This window comes from Rhinolophus sinicus, chromosome 3, assembly GCF_057876585.1.
Source record: "Rhinolophus sinicus isolate RSI-liver-muscle chromosome 3, RSI-T2T, whole genome shotgun sequence".
Lineage (NCBI taxonomy): Eukaryota > Metazoa > Chordata > Mammalia > Chiroptera > Rhinolophidae > Rhinolophus > Rhinolophus sinicus.
In genome coordinates, this window is record NC_142503.1 from 98,369,663 (window position 1) to 98,392,422 (window position 22,760).

Here is a 22,760-nt window from a genome sequence, read left to right on the forward strand (position 1 = left end):
CAATGAAAATTTAAAATTTAAATGTAAACTAGGGAGACTTCCGGAAAAATGGCGGCGTGACGTGAGCCTCTGTAAAGCTCCCCTGGAATTTACAACGAATCAAACAACAAAAACTCCACAAAGGACTCCCAGCACAGCAGACAGGCAACACGAAGAGGCCCACTACCGACTGAAATCACCTACAGGTGGGAGATTCGCGCGAGTGGAGGGAGGAGGAAAGGGAGAAGTGCGCGGAGACGGAGCGGCGCGGGCGAGGGACGCAGACCCAGCTCAGTGCACCGAGCTCGCTGCTTCCCGGAACTACCGCAGCTGGAGGAGAGGGAAGAACTCGGACTGCTAGGGCTCCGCTTGTGGCCCACAGGGCTGAGGGGACAGCATATAACACGGCTGAACCCAACACTCACGGCAGAGACCTCTGAGAAAAGACTGAGGGAAAAAGGCTGAAAACGGTGGTTTAAGCCCTCACTGCCGAGCAGAGAACGGAGCCTTAGGCACTGAGACTAGCCGCCCCCTCCCATCCCTCCCAGAGCTCGCCCCGCCCCCACCTGCCCGGTGCTAGAAGCGAAACAGTAGCAGTGTCAGATCAAAACAACAGAAAATTTGCTGTTTTGAGAACTGTGGGCCGCAGACACAGATTCACAGCCCAACTAGTTCCGGCAAAGGGGAGGGAGCGGTGGAAGCAGGACCGGCTGTGGTGGTGGTCGCCTCTCACAACTTACCCCGCCCCTGACCCCACCTATCTGGGCGGATCCCTGCAGGAGTAAACAGAACTGCTGAAACCTACGGGCTCTGAATCAGGAGCTGGAAGAGCTTTGGAACATCAAAAGCTCTCCGCATACCCACCGGGACACTGCGCCCTGTGACCTAGACGAACTATTAACAGAGGAGAAGCCCGTCTCCCAGGGAATCCCCCCATTGTATGAGAAGCAGGAATAGTGCAGAGAAAACAGCACTACCGTGTGGGAGAAGAAAAACAAATTGCAGTTGGAGAAATAAGACATTCTACCAACAAGTACTGGAAAACAAAAGAAAGACCTCTTCCTATCAACCTGTTGCAGAAGTCACTCCTGTAGATGTCTAGGAAGAGAAATAGTAAACGAGTAATCGCCATGAATAACCAAGGCAACAAGATAGCTCAGAAAGAAAGTGAAAAATCTCCAGAGAAGGCACTTAAAGATACAGAAATATGTGACTTAAGGGACGGAGAATTCAAGATTGCAGTTCTGAAAAAACTCAACGAGATACAAGAAAACACAGATAGGCAGTTAAATGAACTCAGAAACTCAATTAAACAACAGCATGAGCATTTTACGAAAAGATTGAAATTTTAAAAAAGAACCAAAGAGAATTTCTGGAGATTAAGAACTCAATAGAAGAAATTAAGAATGAAATAACCAGCCTAGGTAGTAGAGTTGACCAGATGGAGCAAAGAATCAGTGACATCGAAGATAGAAACCTGGAAATGACACAGAGAGAAGAAGAAAGAGACTTGAGACTTAAAAGAAATGAAAGAACTCTACAAGAACTTTCTGACTCCATCAGAAAGAGCAATATAAGAATAATGGGCATACCAGAAGGAGAAGAAAGAGAGAAGGGAACAGAAAATATATTCAAACAAATTGTCGATGAGAACTTCCCAAATTTGTGGACAGAACTGGACCCTCGAATCCAAGAAGCAAATAGAACACCTAGTTACCTCAATCCCAACAGGCCTTCTCCAAGGCACATTGTGTTGAAGCTGTCTAAAATTGACGACAAAGAAAGAATCCTCAAGGCAGCCAGGGAAAAGAAGACGGTAACTTACAAAGGAAAGCCCATTAGATTATCATCAGATTTTTCAGCAGAAACTCTACAAGCCAGGAGGGAGTGGAACCAAATATTCAAACTATTGAAAGAGAGAAACCATGAGCCAAGAATAATATATCCAGCAAAGATTTCCTTTAAATATGAAGGAGGAATAAAGACCTTTCCAGACATACAGAAGCTGAGGGAATTTTCTAATACACGATCTGCACTACAAGAAATACTAAAGGAGGCTATTCGACCACCATCAACAGGGACAATTTGTGGCAACCAAAACTCAAAAAGGGGGAGAGTAAAGGCCTGAACCGGAATATGGGAATGGAGAAAGTAAGCATGCTGAAGAAAATGGAATACTCTAAATATCAAACTTTCTTTTACATAAACTTAAGGGTAACCACTCAAAAAAAATCCAGAATTGAAATATATACTGAAATAAAAGAAGAAATAGAGGGAAACATCATAGAATACCACCACACAGAAATAATAGACAACAACAAAAAGGCAAAGAAACAATGGAGACACAGCCTTACCAGAAAACTAAAGATAGAATGACAGGAAATCCTCACATATCAATAATCACCCTAAATGTAAATGGACTGAACTCACCAATAAAAAGGCACAGAGTAGCAGATTGGATCAAAAAACTAAACCCAACCATATGCTGTCTCCAAGAGACACATCTCAGCTACAAGGACAAGCATAGACTCAAAGTGAAAGGGTGGAAATTGACACTCCAAGCAAATGGTACCCAGAGAAAATCAGGTGTAGCCATAATGATATCAGATGAAACAGACTTCAAGGTGAAAAAGATAACAAGAGACAAAGATGGACATTTCATAATGGTGAAGGGGACTGTACAACAAGAAGACATAACAGTCATCAATATTTATGCCCCCAATCAGGGAGCACCGAAATACACCAAGCAACTACTAACAGAACTAAAGGTAGAAATTGACCAAAACACAATTATACTAGGGGACTTAAATACATCATTGACAGCTATGGATAGATCATCCAAACAGAAAATAAATAACGAAATAGTAGCCCTAAATGACACATTAGATGAAATGGACATAATTGACATTTATAGAGCACTTCATCCTAAAACATCAGACTATACATTCTTTTCTAGTGTACATGGAACATTCTCAAGGATAGACCATATATTGGGACATAAAATCAGTCTCAACAAATTTAAGAAGATTGAAATCATACCATGCATATTCTCTGATCACAAGGCTTTGAAATTGGATATCAACTGTAAAAAGAAAGCGGGAAAAAACACAAATACATGGAGATTAAACAACATACTTTTAAAGAAGGACTGGGTCAAAGAAGAAATTAGAGGAGAGATCAAAAGATACATAGAAACAAATGACAATGAAAATACATCCTACCAAAATTTTTGGGATGCAGCGAAAGCAGTTTTAAGAGGGAAATTTATCTCATTACAGGCCTATCTCAAGAAACAAGAAAACTCCCAAATAAATAACCTCATGTTACACCTTAAAGAACTAGAAAAAGAAGAACAAGTAAAACCCATGGTCAGCAGAAGAAAGGAAATAATAAAAATTAGAGCAGAACTAAATGAAATAGAGAACAAAAAGACAATAGAAAAAATTAATGTGACAAAGAGCTGGTTCTTTGAAAAGATTAACAAAATTGACAAACCCTTGGCTAGACTTACTAAGATGAAAAGAGAGAAGACACTGATTAACAAAATCAGAAACATAAAAGGGGAAGTTGTCACGGACACCACAGAAATACAAAAGATCATCCAAGAATACTATGAAGGACTATATGCCACCAAATTCAACAACCTAGAAGAAATGGACAAGTTCTTAGAAACATATAGCCTTCCAAGGCTGAACCATGAAGAACTGGAAAATCTAAACAGACCGATCACCAGTAACGAACTTGAATCAGTCACCCAAAACCTTCCCAAAAGCAAAAGTCCGGGACCAGATGGCTTCACTAGTGAATTCTACCAAACCTTCAAAGAGGATCTAATACCAATTCTGCACAAACTCTTCCAAAAAATTGAAGAAGAGACAGTACTCCCTAACTCATTTTATGAGGCCAACATTACCCTGATACCAAAACCTGGTAAGGACAGCACACAAAAAGAAAACTACAGACCAATATCTCTAATGAATACCGATGCAAAAATCCTAAATAAAATTCTAGCAAATCGAATACAACAATGCATTAAAAAGATTATTCATCACGACCAAGTGGGGTTCATCCCCAGGGCACAAGGATGGTTCAACATACGCAAATCCATCAATGTGATACATCACATAAACAAAATAAAGGACAAAAATCATATGATTATATCAATTGATGCAGAAAAAGCATTTGACAAGATACAACATCAATTTATGATTAAAACACTTAATAAAATGGGTATAGAAGGAAAATACCTTAACATAATAAAGGCCATATATGACAAGCCCTCTGCTAATCTCATAATTAATGGAGAAAAACTGAAGCCCTTTGCTCTACGTTCAGGAACATGACAGGGATGTCCCCTATCACCTCTGCTTTTCAACATAGTGTTGGAAGTCCTTGCCAGAGCAATCAGGCAAGGGAAAGAAATAAAAGGCATCCAAATTGGGAATGAAGAAGTTAAATTATCACTCTTTGCAGATGACATGATGCTATATATAGAAAACCCTAAAGACTCCACCAAAAAGCTATTAGAAACAATCACCGAATACAGTAAAGTTGCTGGCTACAAAATCAACGCACAAAAGTCCATTGCCTTCCTATATACTAACAATGAAATCTCAGAAAAAGAAATACAAAAAACAATTCCTTTTGCAATTGCAGCAAAAAGAATAAAATACCTAGGAATAAACTTAACCAAGGATGTGAAAGACCTATATGCTGAAAACTATAAGACATTTTTGAAAGAAATTGAAGAAGACACAAAGAAATGGAAAGACATTCCGTGCTCATGGATTGGAAGAATCAACATAGTTAAAATGGCCATATTACCCAAAGCAATATACAGATTCAATGCAATCCCCATCAAAATCCCAATGGCATATTTTAAAGAAATAGAACAAAAAATCATCAGATTTGTTTGGAACCACAAAAGACCCCGAATAGCCAAAGCAATCTTAAGAAAAAAGAACAATAATGGAGGTATCACACTCCCTGACTTTGGCTTGTACTACAGGGCTACAATAATCAAAACAGCATGGTATTGGCAGAAAAACAGACACATAGACCAATGGAATAGAATTGAGAACCCAGAAATAAAACCACATAAATATGGACAGATAATTTTTGACAAAGAAGCTAAAAACATACAATGGAGCAAAGACAGCCTCTTCAATAAATGGTGCTGGGAGAATTGGATAGCCATGTGCAAAAGAATGAAACTGGACTGCTATCTGTCACCATGTACCAAAGTTAATTCAAAATGGATCAAAGACTTAAGCATAAGACCTGACACAATAAACTGCATAGAAGATAACATAGGTACTAAACTTATGGACCTTGGATTCAAAGAGCATTTTATGAACTTGACTCCAAAGGCAATGGAAGTAAAAGCTAAAATAAACGAATGGGACTATATGAAACTTAAAAGCTTCTGCACAGCAAAAGAAACCATTGACAAAATAAAGAGGCCACCAACTGAATGGGAGAAGATTTTTGCAAATAGTGCCTCCGATAAGGGGCTAGTATTCAGAATATACAAGGAACTCATGCAACTCAACAACAAAAAAACAAACAACCCAATTGAAAAATGGGCAGAGGACTTGAAGAGACATTTCTCCAAAGAGGACATACAAATGGCAAATAGACATATGAAAAAATGCTCAACATCACTAATCATCAGAGAAATGCAAATCAAAACCACAATGAGATATCACCTCACCCCAGTCAGAATGGCTATCATCAACAAGACAAATAGTAACAAATGTTGGCGAGGCTGTGGAGAAAAAGGAACCCTCATACACTGTTGGTGGGAATGCAGACTGGTGCAGCCATTATGGAATGCAGTGTGGAGGTTCCTCAAAAAATTATGAATAGAATTGCCATATGACCCAGCAATCCCTCTTCTGGGTATCTACCCAAAAATCTGAAAACATTTAGAGATAAAGACACGTGTGCTCCAATGTTCATTGCAGCTTTGTTTACGGTGGCCAAGACATGGAAACAACCAAAATGTCCTTCTATAGATGAATGGATAAAGAAGTTGTGGTATATATACACAATGGAATACTATTCGGCAGTAAGAAACGATGATATAGGAACATTTGTGACAACATGGATGGATCTTGAGAGAGTAATGCTGAGCGAAATAAGTCAGACAGAAAAAGCAGAGAACCATGTGATTTCACTGATATGTGGTATATAAACCAAAAACAACAATAGAACAAGAGAAACAAATGAGAAACAGAAACTCATAGACACAGATAATAGTTTAGTGGTTGCCATAGGGTAAAGGGGGTGGGGGGTGGGGAGTGGGAGATGAGGGTAAGGGAGATTGAATATATGGTGATGGAAGGAGAACTGACTCTGGGTGATGAACACACAATGGGATTTATAGATGATGTAATACAGAATTGTACACCTGAAATCTATGTAATTTTACTAACAATTGTCACCCCAATAAATTTAATAAAAAAAAAAAAATGTAAACTAGAAAATTAAAATCCCACTCACTTGGAAATTATAATTTCAAAACAAAATGTAGAATAGCAGAGGGAATTGAAAAATTTGATAAAATATTACAAAGAAAACAATGAAACAAAACTATCAAAATTTGGGAGGTATTATTAAGCTCTTCACAGTCACAATTTCTCATCCTTATTGCCTTAAGTTTTAAATAATGAGGAATTAAAATAAAATAAGTGGTCTACTGAAGTTGCTAGAAGTAACAATAAACAAAAGAGTAAAACAAACAAACAGACAAACAAAAAACCCGGAAAAACAAAACAAACACAAAAACAAAACACAATTCAAACTATGGAAAATGAAGATGAATTGCCACAACATTAAAAGATACATTGATCACTCACTGGTCCATTTAGGAAGATAACAAACTCCAAAGTCCATAGGGAGCAAGATAGTCCATCAAACAAGAGCTGGTAGGTGTAACACAATAAGGAATGGTGGAGACTGTGGCATTTGCCCTGCCTAGAGAGGATAGCTACTCAACTCCACCAAATTAATGCAGTGAAGGAATACAGATCTAGTTCTGACAAATTCACCAATATTTTAGGAGGAGAGAGAAATGAATAAGTTTAATATGAGATTCTCTGCTTTATAAAATGATGTGTGAGCCAAATAAGCATGGCTATGAGCTGTATTTGGCTGGTAGGCTGAAAATATGTAACTTCCGATTTAGACTACTTTAGCTTGAATCAATTTCAATTAACATATTTTTCCAGAAAAATCTCCATTTCATGTAGATGTTCAAATATACTTGCACAAAACTGTATCAAGTATTCTTTTAAAAAATCTCCCATATTTTTCATTTCTAGTTTATTTTAATAACTCTCTTTAATTCTTAAATATGCTATATTTGTCAGTGTATTGCTTTTTTTTTTCTTTTCTAAAGAATCAGCTTGTGGATCTGTTCATTAAATTGAAAGGTTTTTAGTTTTTAATTTTTAAGTTTCCAAGTGGGTGAGATTTTTATACAAACTTTTGTTATTTCTGGTTTGTTGCATGTAAACAAAAACTGTCTGTAACATTTGTCCTTTGGAATTTAATTAAGTTATCTTTGTGGCTGAATGCATAGTGATATATTGTTTGTGTGTGTGCGTGTAGAAAGTAACATAATAGCTAGACATTTACTCCCTCAAAGTGATAACACCCCCAATCTACTACCCTTCTGACATCGTATGTAGCTGTTACAATACCATTGACTAAATTCCCTATGCTGTACTTTATCAAAAGAAATCCAAAACTCTTATTCAAAAAAATATACGCACCCTATGTTTATTGCAATGCTATTCACAATAGTGAAGACATAGAAACATAGCCATGTATTGTTAATGTTCCAGAATCACTTTAAAAGGGTATTCTCTTTATAAGAGTACAAAATTTACATTACACAGACACACACATGCACATACTCATATGCACACATATTTAATGTCATCAAATTATGCTACTTAGTGTTATCTACTTGATCAATTTGAAAATCTCCCATAATGATTGTTTTTCCCCTATTCATAGTATTTCCAAAAGTTTTTCCTGAGATAAAACTTTTGCAATGAATGTGACATTGTAATTTTTTTTAATTTTAAAATCCTTAAATAATCATTAGTGTTGTTCACCAAATATTTCCAGTTAATTCCCTTCTGGGCATGGAGTCAGATTCTACTTCCCAATACCCCTTGATATTGTGTACAGGCCTGTGACTTGCTTTCGCAAATGAGATATGAATAGGAGAAACAAAACTTCAAGAATCACTGTGTGATTCACTCAGACTCTTTCCCTGGCCACAGCTATCATGGAAACACAACACAGAAGCCTCCCTCCGCCAGGACTTCTGAATGAGGATGACAAACAGGAAATACCCAACCAACCTACAATGGATATATAGCACAAATAAGAGCTTTTATTTTGTGGCATTAAGCTGCTGATATTTGGGAGGAATTATTTATTACTGCAACATAACTTAGCCTATCCTTACTGAAACAGATTTAAAAAAAAAAAAAAGACAATCTGCAAAATAAAAAAAAAAGGATAACCAAATCAACACATAAAAAAACACATCATCTCTATTTGCAGTCAAGATGGCAGATTGTTTTGTGGCTCATGCCAAGTGGCCCCAGGCAGGGCAAAAGCTACAGCTGAACCTGACCTGTGGGGAGGGGGACCCTCCCAGAAAGCCCCAGAGCTGGCACACCCAGTAGCCATTTTTGGACCCAGGTGGAGCATCAACTGGCCACCTCCAAGGATGACACACCAAGGAAGATTGGGCAGGCACCAGAGCCCTGCTAAAGTGAATTCTACTCCTTAGAGTCAGTCCCTGCACAACAGCTCCTCCACTGTAGTCACAGCCAGTCCTCACAACTAATCAGCCCGAGGGTCAATCCCTTCCACTGATGTGCAAACAGCAACCAAGGTTCAACTACAAAAGGAGGGCACACACAACCCACACAAGGGACAAGTCTGTAGCACCTGGCTCAGGTGAGCAGAGAGACTGCACTACTGGGCCCCACAGGACACCTACTACATAAGGCTGCTCTACTAAGAATAGGAGGCATAGCAGCCCTATCTAATACATAGAAACAAGCACAGGGAGACAACAAAAATGGGGAGACAAACAAACATGTCCAAAATGTAAGAACAGAATAAATCTACAGAAAAAAAAAAAAAACTAAACAAAATGGAGACAAGCGATCTACCAGATGCAGAGTTGAAAACACTGGTTATAAGTATGCTCAATAATTTCAGGGAGAACTTCAACAAAGAGATGGGAAACATAAAAGTGGAGATAGAAAACATAAAAAAAGAACCAGTCAGAAACGAAGGATACAATAACTAAAAGGAAGAATACATTAGAGGGAATCAAAAGTAGATTAGATGAAGCAGATGACTACATCAACAATTTGGAAGATAAGGTACCAGAAAATACCCATTCAGAAACGCAAAAAGTAAAGTGAATCCAAAATCATGAAGATAGTTTAAGGGGTCTCTGGAATAACATCACTCATACCGATATTCACATCATAGGGGTAACAGAAGGAGAAGTGATAGAGAAAGAATTGAAAACCTATTTGATGAAATAATGATGGAAAACTTTCCTAACCTTGTGAGGGAAATAGATACACATGCCCTGGAAGCACAGAGAGTCCCAAATGAGATGAACCCAAAGAGGCCCACACCAAGACACATCATAATTAAAATGCCAGAGATTAAAGACAAAGAGAAAAATCTGAAAAAGCAGCAAGAGAAAAGCAGTTAGTTACCTACAAGGGAGCTCCAATAAGACTACCAGTTGATTTCTCAACAGAAACTTTGGAGGCCAGAGGGGTTTGGCATGAAATATTCAAAATGATGAAAATGAAGGATCTACAACCAAGATTACTATACCCAACAAAGCTATCATTTAAAATCAAAGGGTAGATAAAGAGCTTCCCAGAGAAGAAAAGCTAAAGGAGTTCATCACCACCAAACCAGTATTACAAGAAATGTTAAAAGGATTTCCTTAAGAAAAGGAAGATAAAAAATATGAATAATAAAATAGCAATAACTATATACTATCAACAATCACTTTAAATGTAAATGAACTAAATGCTCCAATCAAAAGACATAGGGTGACTGAATGGAAAAGAAAACAAGGCCCTTACATATATGCTGCCTACAAGAGACTCACTTCTAATTGAAAGACATACACAGACTGAAAGTAAAGGGATAGAAAAAGATATATCATGAAAATGAAAATAAAATAAAAAGTTGTGGTAGCAATACTTATATCAGACAAAATAGACTTTAAAACAATAGAGGAAAAGAAACCCTCATACACTGCAGGTAGGAATGTAAATTGGTAAAGCTACAATGAAAAATATTACAGAGGTTCCTCAAAAAGTTAGGAATAGAATTATCATATGACCCAGCTCTTCTGGGTATCTACCCAAAAAATCTGAAAACATTTATCTGTAAAGATATATGTACCCATATGTTCATTGAAGAATTTTTCATGGTGGCTAAGACATGGAAACAACCAAAATGTCTTTCAATCAATGACTGGATAAAGAAGATATGGTACAAATACACAACATTACTCTGCCATAAGAAAAGATAAAATACGGCCTTTTGTGACAACATAGATCAATCTTGAGATTATCATGCTCAGCAAAACAAGTCAGACAGAAAAAGTCAAGAACCATATAACTTATGGGGTATAAAACTAAAAACAACAAAGGAACAAGACAAACAAAAAGATAAAAACTCATAGACACACACAGTAGTTCAGTAGTTACCAGGAAGTAAGGCAGGAGGGGGTAGCACAAGAGGGATAAGGGGGTCAAATGAAAGGTATTGGAAGGAGAACTGACTTTCGATGGTGAACATACAATGCAATATATAGATGATGTATTATAAAACTGCATACTTGGAAACCTACATAATTTTACTAACCAATGTCAGTCCGATAAACTAAAAAAAAAGAAAAGAAAGCTGCCAATTCCTTGATCTTAGATTTCCAAACTCTAGGACTGTGAGAAAATAAATTTGTTTGTTAAGTCAAAAATAAAAGCTATAACAAGTGTCAAAGAAGTACTGAGTAATCCCACTTCCGTGTATTTATCGGAACAAATTCAAGTGCTACTTGGAGGGGACGTGTGCATCCATCTCTTCATTGCATCATTGCTTACAATGGCCAAGATGTGGAGGCAGCCTGGGTGTCCATCGATAGAAGAATGGATAAAGAGGAGGTGGTACATATACACAATAGAATACTGCTCGGTCATGGAAGGGAATGAGTTCTGCCATCTGCAGCAGCATGGATAGACCTGGAGAGTATTGCGCTGAGTGGAGTGTCAAACAAAGAAAGACAGATGCAATGTGATAGGAAACATAAAAATGGAGCTAGAATATCCCCATTTTGCTTATATGTGGAATCTAAAGAACTAACAAGAGGAACAGAAACAAACTCATAGATACAGAGAACATTCTGATGATTGCTGGATAGGAGGGGGGTTGAGGGTGTGGGTGAAAAGGAGAAATGATTAAGAAGTACAGATTGCTTGTTGCAAAGTAGTCATGGGGATGTAAAGTACAGCATAAGGAATACAGTCAATAATATTTTAATAACTACATATAGTGTCAGGTGGGTACTAGATTTATTGGGGTGCTAGATGGGAGGGGCTTGAGGGGCAGGGTGAAAAGTTGAAGGGATTGAGAAGTACAAATTGGTAGTTACAAAATAGTCATGGGGATGTAAAGAATCAGGAATACAGTCAAGAAAAAGTCTTGGGACCCTATTACTTGCCTATCCTTTTTTATATTGCATATATATTACATTTATTAAAGGCTTATATAAACAAAAAATAAAAACAACATAAATGTATCATCTCACTTATTAGTTAAAATAAATTCCGACTTTTCACCAATCATATTAGTCATGATTTGTTGAATAATACTCAACACTGGTCAGGGTGGTCTGAGATGGGCATTCTCATATATTCCTTTTAGTAAACCTTGCCTGACAGAAATGTTATTTATGTATGAAGGATTTTAGCAGGTTCTTATCATTCACGTAATACTCTTGCTTATAGGAATCCATCATGGTCTCTGTTTTCATGATGATACAATATGTGGTACCACGAAGAAACAAACTTCCTAAGTGGGGTTCTGAGATTGGTTTGCTTATCTATGGTCTTAAATGAAGTGGTGACATTCTTGCTCCTGAAAAATGGGATAATGGTGTCTATGTTATGCACTGGCATCATAATTAATTAAATACCACCTCTGGGGTCTTGGGATACAATAATTATTGAAAGCAAGGCTTTGGAAGCCCCATGTAGCTCCTGTGCACGACCGTGATGGTAGCAGTGGTGACTCCAAGGACTGTGGGTGGGACAGCTGCTTCTGAATGCCCTTGAAAGGAAACAGAAACAAGCTCAAGCTCAAGCTCAGGCATAGACATGTCTTACCTCTCAGCTTGGGTCACACATAAACAGAGTGCTTCTAGGATGGCCCCAAAATAATCACTTGCTTCTTACAACTTCAAAGAAGACCTCAAATGTAATTGTGGGGTCTGTAGAATTATAATATAAGTTGAAATCACAGACTCATCAAGTCTCATGTAAAATTTAGGGCACTGATTGGCAAGGAGTGGGACCTGAGACTGGGGGTGGGGATGTCCAGGTCCCCAGAAAACTGAATGCCCAAGTCTCCCTGATGTCCCCTCTGATGTCTCCATGAGGTCAGACAAAACAAGCTTGAAAAACTTGCAGCCCCTGAATACCTGTAATAAGCACAGCTGAGGCAGCTGCCTTGAAAGGAGATGTCTATTTTCAAAATCCACTCCTACCATGTTTCACTGCCTCTAAACCCATGGCTAGAATCAGATTGGCACATCTCAGGAGGGGAAATTTCAAGTCTGATATGGGAGAACACAGAGTTGCAAGATGTAGGTAATTTATATCAGTGTTAACCTGGGGGACAGGTTTAGCAATGGATTCCAGGAAGTTAAAACAGAGAGATAGAATATAATACTAGCTGAGGATGGTCTTATTGAAATGGGTGCACATACCAGAAATTCTGTGTTTATTATGTTGGCTTGAGTAACTGGAAGTGGCTCAGTTTGGTCTTTAGCTGAAATTTGGATTCAATGTAGCCAACTGTCAATGAGATGAAGATGACAGACCTTTCCTGGCACAATGTAGAGGCAGGAATTGCTTAGGGAGATAGGAATGCTGAAGTGGATTTGTAACAATCATGCACCACCACTACATATCCAAAAGGGGCCTAAGGGACTCTCCCTTGCTAAAGCAATGAGAAACCTAAAGGCACCATCTTCAGTTCACAACTCCGCTCTAGAGTCAAGCTGGACTCCTGTAAGGATAACCTGGGGAGTGGCTAGAGTCCTTCGTCCAGACAAAGGTGGTAGCGGGAGGCTATCTGGAACAGTGATAGGTAAGCACAACACTTACATATAGGTTTGAAATATCTAGGTAACATCACGACTCTAGAGTGTGAGTGTATGGGGTGTGTGTGTGTGCGTGCATGCGTGCACATGTTCTGGTCAGTCACTGCTTCAAGTCCCATTGTCACCATAAGTGACCTGTATCCACTAAAATCACATATATATGAGCTGTGTGCGTCAGATCTTAGATTCATACGGCTCTTACTAGTCGCGTGACCCGGGCAAGTTACTTGAAGCCTCTGGACTTCATTGTTCTCATCTACAAAGGGAAGGTCATTTTAGAGATGAGATAACCACCTACAGCTGTTACGAGGACAAAATAAGTTTTAAAATAAAGTGCTTAGAAGAGCACAGTGAAGACTCTGTAATGTGTTGCCTAGTATCACTGTTACCGGATGTTATCATTGGGGCACGGTGAGCATTGCGTGTTAGCTATTATTGTCACCCAGTTGAGACTTACCACGGTAAGATCAAAGTACATTTGGCAATAATTCACTACCACAGAATTACGTGTTTAATCATCATGATCTGATGCCAGTCATGCTTCTTCACAAACGCAAACATTTGGAGAGATCGTTTCCGATACTTGACCTTCACCAGCACTTTTTGTTCTGTGAATTACTTCCAGTTTGGTCGGCTTGCTTCTCGTTTCTCAAAGTGCCCTAGACTAGCACCTCTCAGGCTTTAATGTGCTTGTGAGACACCTGAGACCCTCCTTAAAATGCAGACTCTGAATCAGCAGGTCTGGGGTGGGCCTGAGGTTCAGGATTTTAAGCGAGCTCCCAGGTGCCTGGACCACACAGCTGGAGGAGGGAGGAAGCTGAGGCCTCTACATCTGCGAGCACCGGTGCAAGCTGCTGGCTTTCAGGCAGGGCTGACTGACCACAGACTGCCCTCTTCCTCCATCAGATTCCCACAGGCAAACTGCTTGTCTGCCTCTCAGGCATTTACTGCCTACTCAGACCTTCGTGCTCACACAAAAATTCACAGGCTGGAGATTTCTCTTTAGCTTTAGATTTTTCTTTTAACCAAAGGTGACCCAGGTATGTCAGTGCACACATTGCTGTCCATGACCTGACACACTGTTGAAGGATGCCGGCTCCTGGGCCCCATCCTGGAAATTCTGGGATTCTGATTCAATTGGCCTGGTTTTTTCGTTTCGTTTTGTTTTGTTTTGGTGTGGGGGGTTGTTTTTGTTTTTAGCATGCTCCCTGGGTATTTTCTGATGTGCACTCAGGTTTGGGACCACTTGCTGTTGGCTAAAAAGCTCCAACTTCTTCCACCTCACAACAGACTGTTCCACGTCATGCAGTCTGTGGGCAAGTGTCTTCCTTCACACCCAGGAAAGACGTGTGCATTCTAGCTCACCAACTAGAGCCGTGCCAGCTCCAGAGTCCAAATCAGTATGCTGAGGTGTTTGATGAGGAAACAGAAGTGAGAGCTGCTCAGAATTAAGCATATACTTTTCTGTCTTCTCAGCAAAGGACTGCACCTTGTGGAGAATGGGTAGTGAGAGAGGAAGACGTGGACACACAGGCTAACAGCAGGACACCGCTAACTCCTTCATGCGATACTGGCCATCATTTTGTTCTGTGTGGCTCAGGGGTTTGACTCAAAATGAACCCAAAGTGAATCTTGCCAACCATAAAAATAAGCTAGTTCACACATAATGGACACCAGGTAAATCCCTTTTAAATTGAACTAAACTGAATCAAACCCATCAGACCCACTATCTAGGAACTGGTGAACGTACAAAAAAAAAAAAAAGAAAAAAACAACAACAAAAAAAACCTACAAACCTGTTGACAGATAAGAATTCATTTCAAAACCCCAAATTTGTTGGAATTTCACAAGATTCTGCACCTTTGAGGAGCAGAAGGAAAATTAAGGAGGAAGAGGGCAAGGTCTGAATTTGTTTCAAAGAGGGACTTTGTTCTTTCAGTGCTGTAGAGGTAAGGGAAGCTCAGAAGAAGAGAAGAGAGCATTAGGAAACTTGAGCAAGTTGATGAAGGCCCACAGACTGCTGAGAACATCTCCTGTTTGATTGTTTCAGAAAACTCTTTGCAAAGCTACCTGGATTCACTCCAGAGGGCCACAGTGGTGTGACCTTAGAAAGCAGTCAAAAATAACACTTGGGACTTGAAGACACCAACTCCATATTCCCCAGTGAATGATGTGGGAAGCTGAGGAGAGCAGCTGGGACATGGCATTTCTATCAAAGATTTAAGCTCTGGAGACAGTTTTTGAGTGACTATTTTATCAATTCTTTCAACGACGGTGCATAACTAGTACCATGATGCACTGGAGAGAAGCTGATTCCTGACATGCAAGGAGAGCCTTGGGACACTGGCTTAAATGCCTCCAGGAGCCTGACTGAGAGGGCTGCAGGTTTCCAGAAGCTGGGCTGAAGGAGAGATCCTGGCCAAGAGCATCCAGGAAGAGTGAATCCTGGTCCCCAAATGGCTTTGCAGCAAGTCACCTCAGTTGCACAGAGGACTGCATAAATAAAAGAGGAGTGGGATGGTTAAGTACCTGTGTGTGTAGAACTGAGTTAAAGTTCCAAGAAAGAACCTGTGCAGTAATGGACCAAAGAGGAAGTCCTAGGCATTGGGCAAAAGTTTGGATTTTCTGTCTAGTATTTAACTGAGCAGTTCAGCCCATGCCACACACACACACACACACACACACACGCACACACACACACTCACACATGCACACACTCACACACACGCACACACACACAATCAGTTCCAGCACTAAAGGCAAATTGGCCATGGGCCAAGAGAGCAATCCTAGACCCTTCTGCCTGTCTTCCACTCTGTCCTCTGGAGAACCAGCTCCACAGAGACCGGAACTATCTAACCCTGCAGGCTCTGTGTCCAGGATTAGGGAGCCCACTGAGCTCCCTAATCCAGCGAGGTCACTGTTATGTGCACAGCCAGCAAGGCACCCCACGCCCAAGGAACCAACTAATAAAAGCCTCCTGTGCTGATTTAGGCTGCACATATATACTCAGGCTAATTCTATCTGGGCCTCGAGCTGAAGGTTATGGCCTCACTGTCAGGCAAACCAGGGACCCCAGAAAAAGATGGTGTATGGGCCAGATTTGCTCCTACTCACCGCCAGCTGGGGTGGATGGAGGCAGTGTCACCTCTCCTGCCACCCCTGGTACCCGGGGTCAGGGTCTGGGGGACAGGAGACACAGGTATCTCACAGCTAAGAATCCTAAGTTCTGGCCCAAACACTCCATCTTTTTGGCATTATCCCCATAAACACCTCTGCCATTCCACAAGTTTCACACCAAAGAGAAACTTAATTAAGTAGGGCTAAATCTCCGTGGAGAATTCCCAGTTACAGAAGCTGGGAAGGAAGGATGTAATTAGAACCTGACTTTTTTTTTTTAATAGAACAGCTCAAAAGATCCCATTAAAAGAAGGACACTGAAAAACGGTCAATCAGCTTCTTTCCAGATCCCAGCACTCCAGAAATTTCACTTCCCAGTGTCATTTACTTCACTTTACGTCAAAACACTTCAAGACTCACATTTCAGCCTCAGACTGGAGGTTTTTCATTTAGCTCTTTACACACTTGGCCATTTAATAGATTGTGCAGGCAATTCCTCTTGCCTACACTGCTGCACTGTTTTCATTTGTTCTGTACTGACTCTTTCATAGGCAACAAAACTTCAAAGAAACTGCAGTTCAAAAGGAAGTAAATGTGTTTTAACCTGATGTGGTCACCATGAAATAGCTAATGACTGGGGCTTTTGTTAAAGGAACTAATAGACATTCTCTGCAAGATTTGTTTGTAAGTTCTGCCTTCGAGCTCTGGGAGCTGACTATGGTAAGTAGCAAGTAAAGTGGTGAAATTTGAAGTCTCTTAAACTGCATCTGGTGTGGAGTGTCTGCCGAGTCCTGATAAGTCCTTCCAATAACCATCACAGGACATCCCCTGGAACTCTAGGCCTCATGGCATCAGAAGATTTGCTATAACAGGAAAATTCCCCATGAGCAGAGGTCCAATGAGTGAATTACAAAGAGTGAGGTTGGATTTTGGTGAAGAACTTTCAGTCTCATAGTATTAACTTCTCCACAATATCTCAGCTTGTTTTTTTATTAAATGTTGCTAATTCCATTTGCTTTTAGTCCACTTGACTAGGTTTTATTATAAGGTTTTGGGAGGAGAATCAAAGCACAAAACCTTCTTAATTCTTAAACACAGGTATAGATTAAGATTTTTATTATTTTAAAGAGGAAACTTTTTTTTCTGGAAATGTATCTCTCAAATGAGGGTGGGAGTGAGTGGAAAAGAGATTTTGCTATATTCTTTGCTCCAGCTTTTCAGACATAACTCTAAAAATCAAAGCAAGGTCAAATCAAGCCAGCAAAGCCAAGATGATTCAGAATAATCGAAGGGATGAGGCAAGGCTGGGTCTGCTCACACAACTGAGTGTCCCTGATGTAACAGCTCTATCCCAACCAGAGAAGAAATATCCAAGCGGCACTTGGTGGGTGGTGCGAGGGTTCATGCACCACCTTATTGGCAGTCTTCCAACAACTCCACAGGGTTCTAGGAGAGAGTCTGCTCTTCCAATTAGTCAGCTGGCCAAGCGAACGACTCCCTACGATGGCCTTGGTCCAAAAAGACGTGCCGCCCCCCTCCTGCTTTCTTTCATTCAGTTTATACTTCATGTTCTACCAAGAGTCGCAAGGGTCCACCACTCTGGAGCCCTTCTGCCTGGAATCAAGCTGCTTTTCAGTGGGGGTATTAAGAAATCACAATAAGAAGACTCTTTCCTCCTTCATCTAGGCAGGATCTAAATGTCAGGAGGGTCACAGCCAGTTTGGGATAGACTCTTAGGATTTTAGGATTTTAGAGTGGGAAAGAACCTTAGAGATTATCTAATGCAGTTGTTTTTCAGAATTTTTTTAAACACAGTGAAACTCTTTTCCCATGAGGTTGTATGTAGAAACCCAGTATGTAAAACGGAGAGAAAATAAGCTGTTATATCCATACATGGAATATGATTTGGCCATAAAAACAGATGAAATGCTGACACACACTACCACTTGGATGAACCTTGAAAACATTATGCTCAGTGAAAGGAGCCAGACACAAAGGACCACATATTGCATGATTGCATTTGTATGAAATGTCCAAAAGAGGCAAATCCATAAAGATAGAAAGCAGGTCAATGGTTGCGTAGGGCTGAGGTGGGGATCGAGCGGTTGGGAAGTGACAGCTAAGAGGTGTAAGGGCTTCTTTTTGGAGTGGTGAAAATGTTATAAAATCGATTCTGGCATTGGTGGCACAAATCTGTGAATATACTAAAGCCATTGAATTGTACAGATTATGGTGTGTGAATTCTATCTCAATAAAGCTGTCTTTTTAAAAAACATGTTAAAAAACAACAACAACAACAAAAAACAACCAAACAAAAAAACTATTCTCACTGCCCTGCCAGCCAGGCCTCCCTCACCAGGCTCCCTCTACTGGCCCCAGAACCACCTCTGCAGGCCTCTAGAGCTGGATGGCGTTCTGTTTGAAAAACACTGATGTAGTCCAAGTTTCTACTCCTCAAATGTTAACAAAGGCATGACCCCGAGTCTTTTGACTCCTCAAGCGAGTCCCTCTAAACCAGAAGTCTCGCTGACGAGCCAGGCTCATCTCGGGGAGATGCCGCACAGCTGGGCTCACCGTCCATGTCCAGGCGCTGCATGATGATGGCCAGCTCCACCTCGCTCGGCATGTATCCCAGGGAGCGCATGGCCATCCCCAGCTCCTGCTTCGAGATGAAGCCATTCCCGTCTCGGTCCAGAACCCGGAAGGCCTCTCGGATTTCTACAAGCAGAAAGCAGAAAAAGTCCAACGGTCACACGGCTTAGTCCAGTGCATTGACATCACTGGTGACTATCTATGGAAAACTCCTCACTGCTTTACAAATAGTGATATGTCAAAACCCTTTAATTCAATAGAAGAGTGGCCAAGAGGGGAACAAAAAAAAAAGGAAGTAAGAAAAGAAAGAAAAGGCAAAAAAAGGAAGAAAAGAAAGGTGAGGAGAAAAAAGGGGAAGGGAGGAAAGGGGGTAGAAAAAGAGCTTTGGAAGGAGAAGGTGACTGGCCCTGAGCATCCTAAAACACTGCAGTAGGCCCACAATTACACAGCGGCCCCAGCAGAGAATCACGTGAACCATGGACACCTCCGAAGTAGTGATGAGGATTAGGTCTCATGAATGAGAAGAAAGTTACCATTTACCTTTGGCCATTAGGAAGAAAGGAGAATGTGATTCCTGGACAGACTTCTATTTCAGCTCTCTGCTGCTGCAGGAGCTGTGCAGGAAGCTTTTCCCAGCCATAGTAGGATAGGACTTAAGTGTCCTGCTGTTTTTATTTCATTCCTCTAATTTACAGTTGTTTTATGACTATAAACAACCTCGGATCGATAAGAGTGTCATAAAAGCCCAAAAGGCCTCCTTAATCACATTCTCTGTGGCTGGCAGAGAATTTGACTCTGCTATCAATAAAGCCATTTCACTCGGCAGGTGATCTCCCATCCTCTTACCCCAGCCAGACTTGCTCTGCATTCACCCAGAGTCGCTCCCTTCAGAGTCCCTGTGGCCTGTTAGTTCTCGGTTAGCTGAGCATTTCCGAATACATCACGCCCTTTGAGGCATGACATGGTAAATTTGAGACCACAGTCTGAAGACGAGAGGTTCCTCAATCATATCTGAGCACCAGACATGGCCAGCTTTAATGTTTCATCGATAAACCTAGTACAAGCCCAGGTGTGGCAGCTGCCAACATTCATCATGCCTCTCAACAAGCACCGGCTGTATGTACCTGAGGAGCACTGTGTTAGTACCACAGGGAAATAACCACCATCCCCTGGGCATCGTGGTTTTCCTCCAGAGCCCTACACTCCCATCAGGAAGGAAGCTCCATACAGAAATGGCAGGAACTCTTCAAACTAATACAAGACACTTGGCCCTAATCCATTTAGTTACTGCTTCTCTAAATATCTGACATGCTCCCATCAAATACTTTGAACCACACCCTTTCCCAAACAGACTTTGCCCTTTCCTATTTCTATTAATTTTCTGTGGCTACTGTAACAAACCACCACAAACTTGCTCGCTTAAAACAACAGAAATTTATTCTTTCACAGTCCAGAGTCCAGAAATCTGAAATCAGTATCACTGGACCAAAATCAAGGTGTGGATGGGGACAGTGGAGGCTCTCAGGAGAATCTGTTCTGGCCTCTCCCAGTGTCCCATGGTTTGTGGCCGCATTGCTCCAATCTCTGCCTCTGTGGTCACACTACCTCCCCCTCTTCTTCTGTGACCCCCTCCTGCCTGCCTCTTACAAGGACACTTCTGTTTGCATTTAGGGACATCCCAGGATAAGCTCCCCATCTCAAGATCTTTAACGTAATTACATCTGCAGAAACCCTTTTTCTCAGGTAACATTCACAGGTTCCAGAACTGAGGACCTGAAACTTTTGAGGGCTATTTTCAGACTACTGCACTATCCTATCCATTTGTTTTCCCGGAAACACCCTGCCTTTCTCCTCACCTACCCAAATCAAATCATTCCTTCAAGTCCAAGTCAGGGGCCATGGAACCCACAAAAAGTCTTGCTTGCCATTGCCAAAGTCATCTCCCTTTGTGCCGGCCGTTCAACAGGTCATTCATTCTTTTCACATGACATCTAGCATGCCCCATCTAGAACTCAGATGGCGGGTGCAGAAACCATGGCTCCTCTTCATACACTTCATTCATCTTTCTTTGTTCCACCCACACTCAGAAGGAGGCACTAGACAAGCAGCTGTTCAGTGGATAGTGGGTCTGAATAAATAAGGATCCTGGATTGGCAGCAAATTCATTATCAGTACTAATTCAGAGCACTGAATGCTTTCTGTGAATAAATGTGGGCTCCAGGAGAGAGAAGACCAGCTCGTGAGCTGGGACCCTCGGCTCCTGGCCAGGCATATAAGTTAAAGTCTGCAGCCAAACCCTGAGGCCTCAGTCTGTTCATGTGCAAAATGAGTTGTTTAGCCTGAGGATCCTTATGATCCTTCCAGCCCTCCTTTCTGTGGATCCATGGACATCATTAACGTGTTTAAGAGAAGAACAGGAAGGCTGTGTTCTCTTTCATACCCTATTAATCTGCTGTTCAAACACTCCTCTTTTTTCCATTGACGATACAGAAAAAAATTTAATCCAGTCCAAATTCTGAATCAAAAGGTTTGTCTGCATTTTTAGGCTTTCTCATCCATGAAACACGCCCAAGATTACCTAAAACAGCCCTGTTTTCCTCCCAAGTGCCCGATGGGCTATAAAGAAGTTAGAGCCTATGCTCAGCTTGCGGTCATAGCACATAGCTCAAGGACACTGGGCAAGAGACCACGTTCTCACCTGGGCCCAGATCCCCAGACACCGAGGCCAGGAGGATGCAGAGACTGGGTCTCCTGAGGTAGGAGTCAGCCCACAAGAAAGCCAGTCCATCTCTGCCCTGCAACCTGGGGCAGGCTTCTCCCCCAGCCTCAATTTCGTCCTCTGAAATATAGTTTGGGTTGGATCTCTTTCCGGCCTCTATAGCAGGGTTTTACATGGGGCTGGCACATACCATGCAACAGTAGAAAATGTCAGATGATGGCAGGGGCCCCACTGGGGGTCACAGAAGAGGCCAGGACCCCATGTGGAAGGCCAGCAGCAGGCAGGGCCTTGCCCCATGTTCTCTGGACCACTCCTTTCCTAAGGCACCATTTTCACCTCTCATCCCTCTGCCTCAAGTTTGCACTCTCTGGGCTGTTGCTATCACTCTGAGAGGGTGACGCCCTTCTGTTGACAGGGCCTGGCCTCCTTCCAGTGGTTCCCCTGCATGCCCTAGATCTTACCAACAAATGAGCCTGTATCCTTACACTGGACGTTCCAGAGGGGCCTAGTTGGGTGCGTTTGAGAACGTGGCCTGGAAATGAGGGCCTTGGCATGTGTGCCTGCTGAACCCCAGCCAGCTGCTGGGGCTACTCCCAGAATTGCCTCATCCTGGGGCTACTGGATTTGGCAAGGCAGACCACAGGCGGGGATCAACCCCAGCATTGCCCTGCTGTGAACAGATGAGCTCCTTTGAGGCCTCAAACCCCCATGGCTTGCCCCATCAGCACTATGGAACCAGGCCAGCCTTGCCCCAGCCCAGGATAGGCCATGCAAGCATACATCAACTCAGTTCTGTTTTCTGTGGCCCCCAGGTAAGTGGTACAAAGCTGTCCTTATTTGTGTGCACAGAATATCTGCTCCTGGCTCCAAAGATAAAGCTCACTAACTTCCTTTTCT

At 41.5% G+C, this 22,760-nt stretch overlaps 1 protein-coding gene across 10 annotated transcripts in view; it reads right to left on the bottom strand.

Annotated features, from left to right (window-relative positions):
* The window catches only part of CALN1 (calneuron 1), a 633,346-nt gene that overhangs the window by 281,260 nt on the left and 329,326 nt on the right, over positions 1-22,760 (bottom strand). For 9 of the 10 annotated variants that reach the window (XM_074328468.2, XM_074328464.2, XM_074328462.2 and 6 more), the window contains one exon: positions 19,127-19,270. The exons of the other annotated variant lie outside the window; for it this stretch is intronic. In XM_074328468.2, coding sequence (XP_074184569.1) covers positions 19,127-19,270 — 144 coding nt within the window. The remainder of the gene's footprint in view (positions 1-19,126; positions 19,271-22,760) is intronic. 10 annotated transcript variants of the gene reach the window in all.